General features: G+C 49.5%; 1 protein-coding gene across 1 annotated transcript in view; it reads right to left on the bottom strand.

Moving 5' to 3' along the window:
* TMPRSS13 (transmembrane serine protease 13) overlaps positions 1–16,793 on the bottom strand; it is a 31,626-nt gene that overhangs the window by 1,679 nt on the left and 13,154 nt on the right. The window contains exons 4-10 of the mRNA XM_065946137.1: positions 13,999–14,121; positions 12,944–13,073; positions 11,066–11,158; positions 10,069–10,112; positions 8,678–8,840; positions 7,282–7,454; positions 1,767–1,865 (exon numbers count right to left, since the gene is read on the bottom strand). Of these exons, the coding sequence (XP_065802209.1) occupies positions 1,767–1,865; positions 7,282–7,454; positions 8,678–8,840; positions 10,069–10,112; positions 11,066–11,158; positions 12,944–13,073; positions 13,999–14,121 (825 nt within the window). The remainder of the gene's footprint in view (positions 1–1,766; positions 1,866–7,281; positions 7,455–8,677; positions 8,841–10,068; positions 10,113–11,065; positions 11,159–12,943; positions 13,074–13,998; positions 14,122–16,793) is intronic.

Raw genomic sequence — 16,793 nt, 5'->3', positions numbered from 1 at the left:
CCTGGAGGAGGGCATGGCAACCCACTCCAGTATTCTTGCCTGGAGAATCCCATGGACAGAGGAACCTGGTGGGCTACAGTCCATAGGGTTGCAGAGAGTCAGACACAACAGAAGTGACTGAGCAGGCATGTACAGTCACCCAGCTAGTCAGTTAGAGAGCTAAGATCAGAACAAGACTGCCCCCAGCCAGTCACTTCTCCATCCCACGAGCAAGGTCTTGACACCTGCAGTGGCCAGTCTCACGAGCCTGATGGCAAGGCCAGCTGGCTGCTGTGCTTTCCTGCCCAGTATCAACAATCCAACAGAACTGACACCAGACAAGGCTGCCCGGTAATCATGATGAAGTGAGGGAAGACCAAACCACTTTCTAACCTTGTTTCAGCCCAGCCACAAACAAAGTAGGTCACATCACAAAAGGACCAAAGGGCTCCCTCTTCCAGCCAGAATGAGTGGTTGCTGCTTTTTCATTTCTTCATCATCTATAGGTTTAGGCTCAGCCTATTGACTCTTTCTAGATGAGGTTATTAAGATATCTGTGGAGTCCTATTCCAAGATCACAGGTGCGAGGCTTTGCACCAAGGCCACAGACAAGGAGCCCAGAACCAAGGCCACCACCAAAACTGATTAAGTCCCATTGTAACCACTGCCAAAAGCCCCCCTGATCATCACCAGCAGGCACATGGACCCCAAATTAGGCCAAAATGCCCAACCCAGTGTTCACCCTATAACACACTTGCATGCGTGCTATCACTTCAGTCATGTCCAACTCTTTACAACCCTGTGGACTGTAGCCTGCCAGGCTCCTCTGTCCATGCAAGAATTCCCAGCAAGAATACTGGAGTGGGTTGCCAGGCCCTCCTCCAGGGGATGTTCCCAACCCAGGGATTGAACCTATGTGTGCTGCATTGCCAGCAGGCTCTTTACCACTGAACCACCAGGGAAGCCCGGCTTTGATGTATGTGCAGGTGTATATATACACACATTCACATTCAGGCCCATGAATCTATATACCCAAACCCTCATCTAGGTAGACCCTCATTTCTATATCCCTACATATCATCCCATACACAGAAACACATGTATAGTTTTTCTGATAAGCAACCTGAGGTGACCTCTAAAAATGGTTCACTATTCACTTGATCCAGAAAATGCCACAAAATTGTGCAAATCAAGAGGTTAAAATCTTCATGTTCATTATACGAACATTTGTGAAACTGCCCAGGCCATTAAGGGTATGCATATCTGAAAAGCCACCAAGCATCTGAAGGGTGTCACTTTGAAGAAGCAGTGTGTTCCATTCCGTCGTCACAATAATGGAGCTGATATGTGTGCTCAGGTCAAACAGTGGGGCTGGAAAGGATCGGTGGCCCAAGAAGAGTGCTGAGTTTTTATGGCACGTGCTCAAAAATACAGAGAGTAAGGCTGAACTTAAGGGCTTAGATACAGATTCTCTGGTCATTGAGCACACCCAAATGAGCAAAGCCCCAAGATGGAGCATTGGACTTACAGAGCTCATGGTCAAATCAACCCATATATGAGCTCTCCCTGCCACATGGAGATGATCCTTACTAAAAAAGGGCAGATTTTCCTAAACCAGAAGAGGAGGTTGCACAGAAGAAAAAGATACCCCCAGAAGATACTGAAGAAACAAAACTTATGGCCTGAGAATAAATGCCACAAAAAAATACAAATAAAAGAAGAAAGAAAAGAAACACATGCATACAGTCAAACATACACACACACACAGTCTAGCATCTGCCTCTCACCATCTGTCTCCTTGGTCTTGCCAAAGCCTGTGATCCAGCAGATCTCATTGAGACCGAAGGTCTGTCCATGCATGGGGAGGCAGGCAGGGTGGACATGAGCTGTGACAAGACCTCAAGACATCAGTGAAGGGAAGAGGCTGGAGGTTTTGGAGGGGTGCGTGGAGGAACAGGAGTACCAACATCCTAGGACATCCTCCTTCCCCCTAGAGTGCTCCTGAATCTTTCAAGGCTTTCAATTGACCAGGCAAGAAATTCAATCACTTAATCTTGACCCTACAGTCTTCAGGGTACTCTCAGAGTCCCCCAGACATTCTGATTTTTCAGTGGGTGCCATGTGGGCATATGCATGTGTCTTGGAGCTCCCCTATGCCAACCTGATACTGGGTGACTGAGGGTGTCTCCACTCCAAGAGCAGCTGTCCTCGCTGAGTCTTTTCCACACCTGTCCCCCAGAGCAAGATGCAGCACCGGCTGAATGCCACGTATTGTTGCCATGACGTGTCAGTGGTGGGTCCTGCTTGGTCTGGAGAGGTCACCCCTGGCTAGCCAGGGCCTGAAACTCTCCCTCCAGGGTGAGACAACCTCTCCAAGTGGGAAGAGTGCATCCCTAGAGGCACAGCCCACTAAACTGCTGCTCACTCACTACCACACTCAGAATCGTATAGAAGGTGCTATTGTGCGTCAGTTCATAAGTTCCCTGTGAGGACTAATGCTCCCCTGTGGACTAGAGCACTGACCAGTTTGCAAGAGGAAAAGAGTTGATAGGAAGGATATTTGCTGTTGTTGTTTAGTTTGCTTAGTCTGACTCTTTTGTGACCATATGGACTGTAGCCAGCCAGGCTCCTTTGTCCAAGCAATTTCCCAAACAAGAATACTGGAGTGGGTTGCCATTTCCTCCTCCAGGGGATTTTCCCAACCCAGGAATCAAACCTGTCTCCTGCATTACAGGCAGATTCTTTACCCCTGAGCCACTGGGGAAGCCCTAGAGAGGATATTCACAGTGTTATGCATGCTGCACCTTCTTGTACCTAGAATTGTGCTCCTAGGAAGAAAGGAAGGGAAGGAGGGAATGAGGAAGGGAGGGAGGGGGGCAGAGAGGGAGGGAGGGAGGATAAATGTAAAATTTTTTTCCTATAAATTGGGAGTCTAAAAAAAAAAATTGGGAGTCTAACACATTTATCTGCTAGAGTGTAAATGAGGGCATAGCACCAATTACTAACCAAAACCACAAAATATGACTTAAAATAGTCTATACCTCTGAAAGCATTCCACCTAATATCAGGAACAAGACAAGGGTGTCTACTTCCCCACTATTATTCAACATAGTTCTGGAAGCCCTAGCTACAACAATCAGAGAAGGAAAAGAAATAAAGTGAACCCAGATCAGAAAAGAAAAAGTAAATCTCTCACTGTTTGCAGATGACATGATTCTGTACATAGAAAACCCTAAAGATAGTATCAGAAAATTACTAGAGCTAATCAGTGAAATTAGCAAAGTTGCAGGATACAAAATCAATACACAGAAATCACTTGTATTTCTATATACTAACAATGAAAAATCAGAAAGAGAAATTAAGGAGTCAATCCCATTCACCATTGCAACAAAGAGAATTAAATATCTAGGAATAAACTTACCTAAGGAGATGAAAAAACTGTACAGAGAAAATTATAAGACACTAATGAAAGAAATCAAAGATGACATAAACAGATGGAGAGATATTCCGTGTTCTTGGGTAGGAAGAATCAATATTGTGAAAATGACTATGCTACCAAATGCAATCTACAGATTCAATGCAATCCCTATCAAATTATCAATGGCATTTTTCACAGAACTAGAATAAAAAATTTCACAATTCATATGGAAACACAAAAGACCCTGAATTTCCAAAGCAGTCTTGGGAAAGAAGAAAGAGAAATAAAGAAGAATGGAGCAGGAGGAATCAAGCTTCCTGACTTCAGATTACACTACAAAGCTACAGTCATCAAGACAGTATGGTACTGGCACAAAAAAAGAATTATAGACCAATGGAACAAGATAGAAAGCCCAGAAATAAACCCATGCACCTATGGGTACCTTATTTTTGACCAAGGAGGCAAGAATATACCATGGGGTGAAGACAGCCTCTTCAACAAATGGTGCTGGGGAAACTGGACAGCTACATGTAAAAGAATGAAATTAGAACACTTCCTAACACTATACACAAAGATAAACTCAAAATTTATTAAATACCTAAATGTAAGACCAGAAAATATAAAACTCTAAAGGAAAACATAGGCAAAACACTCGATGACATAAATCAAAGCAAGATCATCTATGACTCACCTCCTAGAGTAATGGAAATAAAAATAAAAGTAAACAAGTGAGACATGATTAACTTAAAAGCTTTTGCACAGCAAAGGAAACTATAAGCAAGGTGAAAGACAACCCTCAGAATGGGAGAAAATAATAGCAAATGAAACAACTGACAAAGGGTTAATTTCCAAAATATACAAGCAGCTCATACAACTCAATACCAGAAAAACAAACAACCGAATCAAAAAGTGGGGAAAAGACCTAAACAGACATTTCTCCAAAGAAAACATACAGATGGCTAACAAACACATGAAAAGATGCTCAACATCACTCATTATTCAGTTCAGTTTAGTCGTGTCCGACTCTTTGCGACCCCATGAATCGCAGCACACCAGGCCTCCCTGTCCATCACAAACTACCGGAGTTTACTCAGACTCGTGCCCATCTAGTCGGTGATGCCATCCAGCCATCTCATCCTCTGTCGTCCCCTTCTCCTCCTGCCCCCAATCCCTCCCAGCATCAGGGTCTTTTCCAATGAGTCAACTCTTGGCATGAGGTGGCCAAAGTATTGGAGTTTCAGCTTCAGCATCAGTCCTTCCAATGAATGCAAATCAAAACTACAATGAGATATCTCCTCACACTGGTCACAATGGCCATCATCAAAAAGTCTACAAACAATAAATGCTGGAGAGGGTGTGGAGAAAAGGGAATGCTCTTGCACTGTTGATGGTAATGTAAATTGATATAGCCACTATGGAAGACAGTATGGAGGTTCCTTAAAAAACTGGGAATAAAACCACCATATGATCCAACAATCCCACTCCTAGGCATACACCCTGAGGAAACCAAAATTGAAAAAGACATGTGTCCCATTGTTCATTGCAGCACTATTTACAATAGCTAGAACATGGAAGTAACCTAGATGTCCATCAACAGATGAATGGATAAAGAAGTTGTGGTACATATACACAATGGAATATTACTCAGCCATAAAAAGGAATGACTTTGAGTCAGTTCTAATGAGATGGATGAACTTAGAATCTACTATACAGAGTGAAGTGAGTCAGAAAGAGAAAGATAAATGTCGTATTCTAACGTATATATACGGAATCTAGAAAAACGGTACTGAAGAATTTACTAACAGGGCAGCAATGGAGAAACAGACATAGAGAATAGACTTATGGACATGGGGAGAGGAGAGGAGAGAGTGAGATGTGTGGAAAGAGTAACATGTAAACTTATATTACCATATGTAAAATAGATAGCCAATGGGAATTTGCTGTATGGCTAAGGAAACTCAAACAGGGGCTCTGTATCAACCTAGAGGAGTGAGATGCGGAGGGAGATGGGAGGGAGGTTCAAAAGGGAGGGGATATATGTATACTTATAGCTGATTCATGTTGAGGTTTGACAGAAAACAACAAAATTCTGTAAAGCAATTATCCTTCAATTAAAAGATAAATAAATTTAAAAAATAAACAAGAACCTACTGTATAGCAAAAAAATAATTAGTCTGTACCTATTTTTGAGACATACAGTCTTAAAAACATGTAACACTAGTATATATCTACTTGCGTTTTTTAGGAGCTAGTTAAATTTATCAGAATTTTCACAAGCTTTCTCAGCTAATACAGTGACTTCAAAGTGCTCAGTCTATCAGGCAGTTTAAGAAAATCTGCTCTGATTTCTAAACCAAAAATCAGGGCCCATGGTCTGACCACAGGACTACATAAATCCTAGCTGTGATTTATGATGCTACAAAGATGCTGCTTGAGCAGAAGTGGGGGCCGGGGAGGGGTGGTTATCAGAATCTAGGGAGGGACTGCTGTAGTCTGAAAAGCACATGTAATGCTATAATAACTTAAATTTCATTCTACAAATTATTTAATTAGATTTGGAATTTCAGATAATATTAATGGGGGTTTGGGTTGATGGCAAGTGAGGTCCGGATGGTTAGCCAAATGGAGTCTGTTTGACAAGGTCGGGAAGGTTGCCTGCCCCCTTTTACGTGTGCATAAGGGGCAAGGCAGGGGCAGTAGGACACCCCTCCGCTCACAGTCCCAGGCTCCACAGACAAGAATGCCGGGGAGGGGCAGGCGGAGGGCAGAGAGGGCTCGCAGCGTGGGCGTGGCCGGAGGTGGGCGTGGCTCTGCGTTGGCCCCACCCAATCGGATCTTGTGCTGGGAATTGGACTCCTCCTCCCGACACCACTCTGATGCGCTAACTGCTCTGACTCAGGACCAACCCCACCTCCGCAGCGAATGTGCCAGGAAAGGCCAGCTCACAGGCCCAGAGCGCCAGAAAGGCTAGACTAACCAGAAAGCCCTCCAAGGCTTCCAAAAGATTCTGTAGCCTGCCAAGACTGATTAGGTGCCCACATCTGTGCCACCGTGCCCTCCTCCCCCAGGGCCCCCTGACGTCACATCACTAGCTTCTAAGCGGCTGTTTGTGCGTGCCATCAGCCTTGTTCTCTTTGCTGGGGAGCTGCAGAGCCGCTAGGTAGTAGATACACTGTATTTGATACGTGAACAAATGGGAGGATGAAGTAATGAACGAAAACTGATCACCTGAGAATTTCGGTAGCATTTCCTTTCTGTAGCCCCATTTCGTTCTCGAGGTCTCAGCTCCTACCTTGCAGCAGTTGGCTGTTTGGTTGCATAGGTATTTTGCTTGTGTTCGCAGCTTCGGTGTTGGCAACTTGCCAGCACAGAGCAGCGTGGGAAAGAACGTTGCCTGTGAGGCAGACCCACCTGGACCCTGTCCTGAAGCTGCTTCTTATTACTTCATGGCCTCAGGGAATTCTCTCTCACTAAAGGTCTTCTCCTTAAAGGGAAACTGAAGCTAATAATAGTACCTGCTTCACAGGATCCGGTCCTGAAGAGTATATGAATTTGTAAGTGTAAAACACTTACCATGGTGTCTGGCCTGTTAAGTGCTGGATATACCAGTGAAACAACTCGATCTGTTTATCTTAATGAAGCCCAGAACCTAAACCCTGGCTCTGTCACCAATTTGCAATAGAAGAGGGGTCACTGGGGCAAGTTTATTTCCAACCTCCGGGTCTCAGTTCTCCCAATTGTAAGATAGAGTTCCACCAAATGATCTCAAAGACTGACATCTGCCATGCTGAAGCTCTGGACCCTGGGATGGGTTTGTGGATGCTGCTCTTAGCAGCAAAGGTTCAGCACCGAGGGGTTCTGGCTGAGCAGGGCGTCTCACTCACCGGAAAGGGTCAGGGGCTTGGAGAGCCGCATGAGGGCGATGTCATAGTCATCCTGGTCATCCGAGTAGTTGCTGTTGATGATGATCTGGGCGACAGAGGCTGACTCGGGCAGGTGGTGCAGGTCGTTGGTGCCCACGTACACCTTCCAGCCCTCCAGGATCTTCTCCCGGGTACTGCCAAAGCCACAGAGAGCACGGGCCAGTTACCACCTGGCAGAGGTCCTGGCAACATCTGCTGCACACCAGGAGCTTCAGTCAGAGCACCAGCTTGGAGGCAGGAGGATGGATGAAATGACCTCTGGAAGGGGCACTCTATGTTAGCCCAGGGGTCTAGAACAACCCTCTACTTTCAAAAATCTGCTCTGAACTGGTGGTTCTGTACCCTACAATAGAAAATGGGGGCTTCCTTGGTGGCTCAGTGGTAAAGCCACCAATGCAGGAGACACAGTTTCGATCCCTGGTCTGGGAAGATCCCACATGCCGAGGAGCAACTAAGCCCATGTGCCGTATCTGTTGAGCCTATGCTTTAGAGCCTGGGAACCACAACTCCACGCACCCCAACTATTGAAGCCCCAACACTGCTCTGCAACAAGAGAAGCCGCCTCAACGAGAAGCCCATGCATCGCAACTAGAGAGTAGCCCTGGCTTGCTGAAACTAGAGAAAGCCCCCATGCAGCAATGAAGACCCAGCGGAGCCATAAATGAATAAATAAATACAATTTTAAAAATAGAAAGTGGGAGGAGATGAGTAAGACTTCTGGGACACTGGCCCCACTGTCTCCTCTGGATGCCACCAAGGATCCACTGAGGTGGGTGGAACACATTTCAGTGGTAGTATTCTCAGCAGAAACGGGGCTTTCGATAGGACAAAGTGGCCCACTGAAGACTCACTGCTGGGGAGGCCAGTGCCCTTGAGGCCTTATCTCCCAGCCCTTTCCTGTCACCAACTCGAAGGACCAGCCTGGCTGGTGGCTGTCAAAAACCGACTACACTGCCCTGCCCGCAGCCCCAATCCCTCAGTTCCTGGGACAGCATTCCCGATGTCTCCAGCTCCTCTCCTGTAACTTCCAGGTTTTGAAAGCAGCTCCAAGCCCCAAACCTCTTTATTTCACTCTGTTGTTTAAAGCAGGCTTCCAATTCCTCCTGTCTACCTTCCCCTCTCTCTCCCTTGAAGTCACCAATGGTATTTTCTCACTCTGCACTGGCTCAGGATAAGTAACCCCAACTCACACTCCCAGGACCAAATCATGGTCCTCACCACACATGTGCTGCCCAGTCCTCGGGGTCAGGCTTCCAACCAAAGTCCTCCTCCACAGAGAGAAGTCAGCCTGCCCTCAGCCCTTCCTGGCGGCCCCGACCCTCAGCCTCGTCGCATCACGGCTCCCTCGGGCACTTACATAAAGAAGCAGTGGGCGGCGGTGAGAATCCACTGGGCGTCGATCAGCGTGCCCCCACAAATGTGGGTGCGGGAAAACTGCAGGCTAACTTGCCATGGCCACTTGCTTTCTGGGGCCAGCGCCCCTCCCACGATCCGCCCGGTCATGGCCCTCAGTCCACAGTCTGGGGAGAAGCAGAAGAGATGGACTATGAAGTCTGCTTTTCTTAGAGCTGCGACCATGCTCCCAGGCCAGGGGAGGCTCAGGCATGAGGGCACCGCCCACCCACAGAGGCCACTTTGCCAACTTAATCTGATTTGGCACAGCTATTTCCTGCCAATACAGAGCTCCCACATGGTGGGTTAGCTTTCTGGGATCATCCAGTGGAAGTCTGATCCTAGGAAATATCCTCTTTCCTCCCACTCATGTATTGTTCCAGTAATTCAACAAATGCATCCTAAGTACCCCCTGCTTTGGGTGATGTGCCAGGTGTTAGGGTCACAATGGTGAACCCCAGGGCTGCTGTCAGGAGCTTTGGAAAGCAGACCAAGTCTAACACGACTCTGAATTGATGAGCAATGTGATTTGGATTGTTTCAAAATGAAGGAGTAAAGTTCTTCCCATGATGCACAAGTAGTCGGTGCTCACATGGTTTCTCAGGGAGTCATTTAGTGCTGTTGGGGACCCTGTGCCCCAAGGGAACATTTCCAAACACGTCCTAGAGTGAGTCATCCCCTGTAATCATGCACAGAGTTTCCTTTTTCCTTTGAAGGAGGAGCGAGTGAAGACCCAGTGGTGGTCTGAGGGGGCTCTGTCCATAGCACTGTGCCCACTTGCTCAGGGGGGCACCCCGCCTGGTCATCATGAGAACACAGCACTCATGGACTGGTTAACGGTTTCGGCCCTGTGGTTAGACCCATGATTCAAAACCAGCTCTTCACCTACCAGCGATCTTACCTTAAGTAAGGCAAGCATTTCAGTCTCTTTTCAGTAAGTGGACAATAATGGCACCTTCCTCATGAGAATTCAATGCAATCATATTTATAAAGCCATAGTGCCTCAGCAACCAATGCTGTCCACAGATCTGGGCTCTGGATCTAGCTCCATGTCTACTGATATGGAGATTTAAGCTGGAGCTTTAAGGTGGCTCTGACATGCTCTCCCAATCCTCTGTCCCCTGCCCAGAATCCGAGACACTTGAATGGTGAGGTTGCTGGGCTGAGCAGAGTCAGGAGAAGGGGAAATGCTGCCCTGAGAGTGTCTATCCAGGTGACTGACAGGCACCCTGGCCCTGAAACAGGCCTGCTGCTCAAGCCCCTCTTCCTGGCTCCGACCCCCAGGGTTGGCCCTCTTCCTCACAAGGACTCCCACCCCACACCGGCCACAATCCATGAGGAAGAGTGTCTTCTTACGGGAACACTGTAGAGAAACATACTGCTGGGAAGGGCAATCAGACCTGCAGGAGGAGATACAAAAGTTGAGAAAAGGGCAATTCAGCCACTGCCTCCTGGAAGCCTTCCATGATTGGCTCCTGCTAAATTCTATCCTGTCCCCTTCACACAAGAAGATGGAGATTCTGACCTTTCTCCCTCCCAGTGCGACAGACCCTTCCCGTTCTTTCTCTAGAAACAGGGGTGGCTTAGTGCAAACCAGCCCCACCTTCCCCATCTCCCAGTTTTTCTGTGGCAGGTTGCACATACTGGCTAGATCATGTCTTCTGAACTCACGACTTCACTGTCCCAGCATCTTTCCGCAGCTAAACAGGTGGCCCAATGCTCCTCTGACACTTGCTCAACACTCTACCAGCAGTGCAGCATGTGAACCACCCAGAACAAAGCAGGAATCCAGGAACCAGCTCATTTGCCTTCCTGCCCTCCCCACGCCTGTTCCTCTCACAGCCTGGCTTCTTCTCTGCTGTCACCAGGGTAAACACTGCTAGCTGGTAGGGCACCCCCCATCCCCCTCCACCCAGTGGCGTTGGGACAAGAGCAGCTGCAGTGCAGAGTGACAGATGGCAATGCTCCCCAGATGGGCCTCCCTGCCCCTGACTGCCTGCACCTGGCACTCCCCCTCCCCGCTGCCACCTCAGGGATGTTTCTCCCTCTCTGCCCCAAGCGCCCTCCCTGCAGCGGCTTTCAGTCCTAACATCAGGCTGATCAGTGGCCCCAAGGTTTATTCATTGTCTTTGGCAACCAGGTAAATTCTTGGGTCCCCATGACTTCGAGGTACTCTGCACCAAGTTTTGATAACTTCCAAGTCAGGAGGCAGGTAGTGAATGAGAGCTGTTTCTGAGATGCTCTGGACATTCACGAAGGACTCCTGGAGGAGGGGGTCCCAGAAAGGCCAAGCGACTCAAAGCAGTCCTTTACACCTCTGCTGGCAGCAGACAGCCGGGCCCACCCCACGTACGTGTAGGTGCTCTCCTGGATGGTGGAATTAAATTCGGAGACTGAGAAACTGCTGTCAACTTTCCTGTCAGCCACCTTGGTTGTCCAGTAAGCACTGCAAGGGAGGAGAGGGGAGAGGAATGAACCACCTTGAGACAGCACCCACCCCTGGTCCCCAGACCCACATGAGAATCCCGGCCAGCCCTGCTCCAGAGGCCAGAGGCAGTTAAAATCCAATGATCTCAGACCCCACCCACATATTCCACCACTCCCCCGACTAGCCTTACACACTAGCCCAGTAGTTTTGAAAATATGGTCCCATCTCAGGGGACAATATTAGCACTGCCTGGGAATTTGTTACAAATGCAAATATGGGGGCCCTATTTCAGACCTGTTGAATCAACAGTTCTGGTTCTGCGTTTTAACAGGCTCTCCAGGTGATCCTGCTGCACTCTGGAGTTTGAGAAACACCGACTGAGCCCTTTCCTATCCAAACTGTGATCCATGGACCCACAGCAGCAGCATCCCCCCCCTCCCCAGACCTGCTGAGCCATGCTCTGCATTTTAATGATCTCCATGTTATGGGTTTGCACATTAAAGCCTGAGAACCTTTTGGCTGCTTAGACCAGAGTGTACCTAAGAACCACCCTGGGATGTTGCTAAGAGTTTGAAACCTAATCCCAGAGATTCTGATTTCAGGGTGCATTTCAACAAGCACCCCAGGTGATTCTGCTGTGGGTGATCCATGGACTACTATCTGTGTGGCACTTTGGTGTGTTTCTAGGATGTGGGACGCCCTTACATGCAAGCTTGCCTTTGTGGGCGCTCTTCCTCCATTGCTGTGCTGACCTCCAAGTGCAGTCAGGCACCCTCTCTGTTGTGTGTACATAATGCTTCCCACGTATTCTTTCCATTACACATCACACAGCGCTGTGATTATTGGTTAAAGCCTCTCTCGCCCACACCATACCAGAGATTGTCCAACGACAGGGATCTTGTCTGGGTGTCTGGCACATAATAAAAACTCGATGAATATTCTTTGAATAAATGATGCTATCTATTGAAGTCCAATGGAAGTTCACATTTGCATAAGGTCACACAACTCAATGATAAACCGTGTTTGTCTTCTAACTAGATCACCCAGGTCAGAGAACTGGTTCTCAGTCCTAGCACCCAAGCCCAGTTTTCCGAGTGCTTCTTCTACAGAGAACCCACAGTGAGAACCTTAATAAACCCTCTCCCCAGAACTTCACACACATTAGTGAACCCCCCAAACTACTTGGTTTGAAACCCAGACCAAGAGGGAGTATGGAGGTGACTATGTGGCCAGAAATGGAGGGTTTCTTCAAGCTGGAAGGTCATGGTAAACCCCATTCCCTACTCCACCCACTGGTACCAGCTTCCTGTTTCAGATCTTTAGAGCCAAAGATGCTAAGGACTTTACCTGGGCACATCTGCCCATCTCACTCTTCATTTGATGAGTCCTAGCTCGAGCTGCAGCTGCTCAGAGTTCACTGAAGGGTTTGCCCAGCCTGAGCTGCTAGTTATCAGATGTGAAGAGAAGACAAGACCTGCCCAAAGGCACACCCACCTCACAGGGCCACCGCGACCATTGAATGTGAACGTGGGCATGAGGGTGCTTGATGCAAAGAACTGTATAGGAGTGCCATCCTGCTGCAAATCTGCAAATAAGTACTTTGGCCTCCTGGAAACAGCTTGCCCCCAGACCTGGGCTCCCCAGGCTACTGTTCCTTTGAATAAGTCGAAGGCACTATGAGCTTGTGACCTCAGCCCTGGTCCCCAAGAGTCTTCTTGGTATGAGTGACCCTCAATGAGTCTGAGATGCCCTTGTGAAGAGTCTGAGACGTCCCTGAAGCGGGGACTGGATGGGAAGATTTACCTTTCGAAACCCAGCTGCTGGCAGGTCTTCTTCGAGTAGGAGTCATTCCAGCTGTCACTGCAGATGGGAAGCCACTGATGGGAGGATCCAGAGTAGACTTTAAGCAGAGACTTGTCCCAGTCAAACCTCACTGCCGGTCAAGAAAAGGGCAAGGCAGGTCCTCAACACCAGGAGGCTCCAAGCTCTTGAGCAATGAACCGAGTGAGGCTCTGAGATGCTCCTGTGCCCAGGCTTCTCGCTGAGGCCTTGCAAACATCTGGGAGCTTGACCGGGGACAGGATGGCCATCAGCCAGTGCTCAGAGTTCAAGATGCTCGGTGAGGGCAGAGCCAAGGCAAGGGGCTGGAGCAGAGCAGAGAGCGCTCTGTCCAACAGGACCCAGGAGCCTTTGCTGGGAGAAGGGGTGAACACTGCCAGGAGGCATCACCCCAAGAGGGCAGTGACATGCCCAAATAAGAGAGTGACAAGGGGAACCTTGATCCAACTGAGTGCTCACTCGACCTGCGCAGTCACAGATGGATGTGGTCATGGCAGGACACACATATGCACACAGGTGGAAGAGGCAGGTGATGTACCCACAGACACCCACATCAGGGCTGTGCATAGACAATGCCTGTAAAAACCACTAAGGACAGCACTTAAAGAGGTCTTTGTCTCATCCGCGGCTTCATTTACAAACTGACCTTCATGAAACCACAGAGGTGGCAGGTCAGAGGTTACCTGTTGAGCAAAGAGAAGGGGTACAAGGACAGGGCTTCGGACCCCACACTTGTCTCCAGCCGCAGGGCAGCCCTGCTTTGCTGGGAGCTGCCAGATTTTATTTGAGAAGCACTTATCTTGTCCAATCCACACATTTTGCAAATTAAGAAACTGAAGCCCAGAGAAGGTAAGTGATTCGCCCAAGTCACACTCAAAGCCAGGTTCCAGACCCCAGTCTATTATGACTGGAACCCAGATCCTCCAGGTCTCTGTCCATCACATCCCGTTTGAGCTGATACCCAGTTTACAGCCCCCAGAGTACACGCATGAACACACGCACACATCCAACCTCCTTACCACAGCCCAGCTCATCACTCTTCAGCTTACAGTCCTCGACCCCATCACAGCGCACAGCGTGACTAGGGCAGCTCTCTCTCGGCTCCTTGTAATTGACCCCTGTGTGGCTCCGCCAGAAGTAAACTGAAAAAAACAAACAAACAAAAAAACCATGAAGCAGAAGCTGGGTCATTGCCAGCCCCAGAGAGACATGAGATGATGCAACCCAAGGCCCTGGGGGTTCTGAGACACCGACCTGCAATGCCTCTTGGGCTCTGGGGTTCTCGTCCCCCATCTGTATGGAGAGAAAGGCTGCTCAGGAATGCTCTGGAATGTTCGAGAAAGCTCTTTCAAGCAGGACAGCACCAGGCAAACTCAAAAGTAGCCACTCAGAGAGAGAGAGAGTAAGGGAGGGAGGTATGGAGATGAGTAATTCTTCAGAAGCTTTCCTGCCCTACATGCTGGCCAGAATGTTGTTCAGAGAAATCCTCATTTTCAGTATCCCAGAGGCCCCTTCTCAGACCCAGTCCAGCATCCTCGCCATCTCTGCCTGTCCCGTCTTCTCAGAGGTTGTCCTTCCAGCCTTGAAAACTCCTAGATTTTCTTCCACCTCCCTCTTCTCTAAACAAGAGCTATTCCCTAGGCTCAGTTCTTGCCCCGTGGCTTGTCTCAAGGCCTTTAACTGTCTTCCCAGGGACTTCCCTGGTGGTCCCATGGTTGGAATCCACCTGCCAATGCAGGGACGCAGGTTTGATCCCTGGTCCAGGAAGATCCCACATGCCTCAGGGTAACTAAGCCTGCGAGCCACAACTACTGAGCCTGCACACCCTAGAGCCCGGGCTCCAAAACAAGAGAAGCCATGACAATGAGATGCCTCTGCACCACAGCCAGAGAGTAGCCCGCCACTTGTCGCAACTAAAGAATGCCTGCACACAGAAATGAAGATCCAGCACAGCCAAAAGTAAATAAATAAGTGTCTTCCCACTCAGCGAGCAACTCTAGGTAGCTGATTCCCGAATGCACAAGTTGGGTTGAAAAGCCAACAGCTTTACAAACCATATGTGAGCATCAGCTCCACAACTTCTCCTAAGAGCTCTTTCCATACTGGGAGTTGTCATGCCTCCTGCCTGGAAACTCCTCACCTTGGATGCCTGAGGAAGCCCGGGGTCTGACCCCTCACCCTGCCTCTTGTCTGCAACCTGTTTCTCACCCCGCCTCTGTTGCTGGTCCCACTATGCTGTCACCCTAGCTGGAGGTCCCCCTGTGTGACTGCTCCTCCCTGGTCCAGACATCAGTCCCCCTTACCTGTTGTACTTCCCCTCCTCCTGGGCCCTGGTCTTTCTACCCCCACCCCCCACCCCAGGCACCGAGGCTCCTGGGATCACCTTGGTGTGTAGCAGAGAGCTCTCAGGAGGCGGGTGCTCTAGTCCTGACCACATTGCCCAGCTGCACAGTGACCACCTCCCCGGGAAGTCCGGAGGCCAGGGGACTTCAGGAAGTGCTGTGAAATCATGTTGAGAGCCCCCTGCCCAGGCTGCCCTTTCACCTCCCCCCTGGCTTATTTCCTGCTGCTCTCTGTGCACTGCCAGGGGCCTCCCCTGGAGCGTGTGCCCTGTGCGGGGAAGGGAGGGAACAGGGTCGAGCATCCCGGTGGGAGCTTCACGTGGGGGCCACGAGGCAGGCTCTGTGCTGACACCTTCATGGGCATTGTCAGGCAGGCGGGGAAACTGAGGCTCAGGAAGTTCATTAACTTAAGTGGCTGAGCCGAGATGCCTCAGCAGGTCTGTCTGGTCCTAAAGCTGCTGTTGTAACCAGCTACTTCTTTCCCCGTGATTCTCTTCCTCAAACAGCCCTGCCTGCCGGGGATTTCCCTATGGGCACCCAGCCCGCCCGTCACCGCCCCGTGCGGCCTCTGTAACAGAATCCTCACCCCTCGGCCTGGCACTTCAAGCTCTCTACAGCGTGGCCCAGCCGTGCCCAACCGAAGGACAGCCTGCAGGTCCCTGCATGACTATTCACCCTGCTGAATCGGGTCCCTCCCCATGCCAACTTGCCCATTTGCCCCCCCACACTTCCTGCAGCTGCTCGCCCCGCTTAGATGCCCTGCCCAGGCGATCCTCCCCTCCCTGCCATCTTCTAGGTCCTCATCTGGCCCCCCAGCCTTCAGGAGCTGTCCCCTGCCTCCGTACCTACACAGCGGTCCTCTCTTCCTGATGGTAATACCCAAATCCACTTGGCCTTAATCATTTCCATCTCTGTCCCCCAGGGGACTGTACTCGCCCCAAGGACTGAGGGGTACAGTGGGTACTCCCCTTTGCTTCCCGCTAAGGTATCCCACTGTGCTGGGGTCAGAGCAGACACCCCCTCAGGGAGCCCTGGGATAGGTCCTAAGTGTCTTTTCCGGAAGAGGGTGCGGATTTCAGGGAGATTGGACCCCTGAACACTTAATCCCATTGACCAAAAATGCCCAAGGGGCCTTTATCTCATCAATGTCTTTAATGCTTGTTTTTTAAATAATTCAGATTTTTAGAGTGGCATTTTGTGTCGGGCACTGTGCCATTAGCTCCTTTATTTCTCATAACCCAGTGAAATCTTCAGGATATTTTACTAAGCACATGTTAACTTGAATGAATGAATGGATTTAATCCCATTTGAAGACACAGAAACTGAGTTCAGACTGGTGAACTTCTACAGAAGGGACCCACTCCTGTTTCCTCTGACTTCCCACCCTCTCAGACCACCCACCTCCAAGGGGCCTGGAGGTGCCAGGGTTCAAGGCCGCTTGTAGGAGCGGCCCTCTGAGGACACAGCAGCTG

The sequence above is a fragment of the Muntiacus reevesi genome, chromosome 9, assembly GCF_963930625.1.
Source record: "Muntiacus reevesi chromosome 9, mMunRee1.1, whole genome shotgun sequence".
Taxonomy (NCBI): domain Eukaryota; kingdom Metazoa; phylum Chordata; class Mammalia; order Artiodactyla; family Cervidae; genus Muntiacus; species Muntiacus reevesi.
The sequence above is the reverse complement of the archived record's forward strand: the minus strand, read 5'-3'. Positions and strand labels throughout refer to the sequence as shown.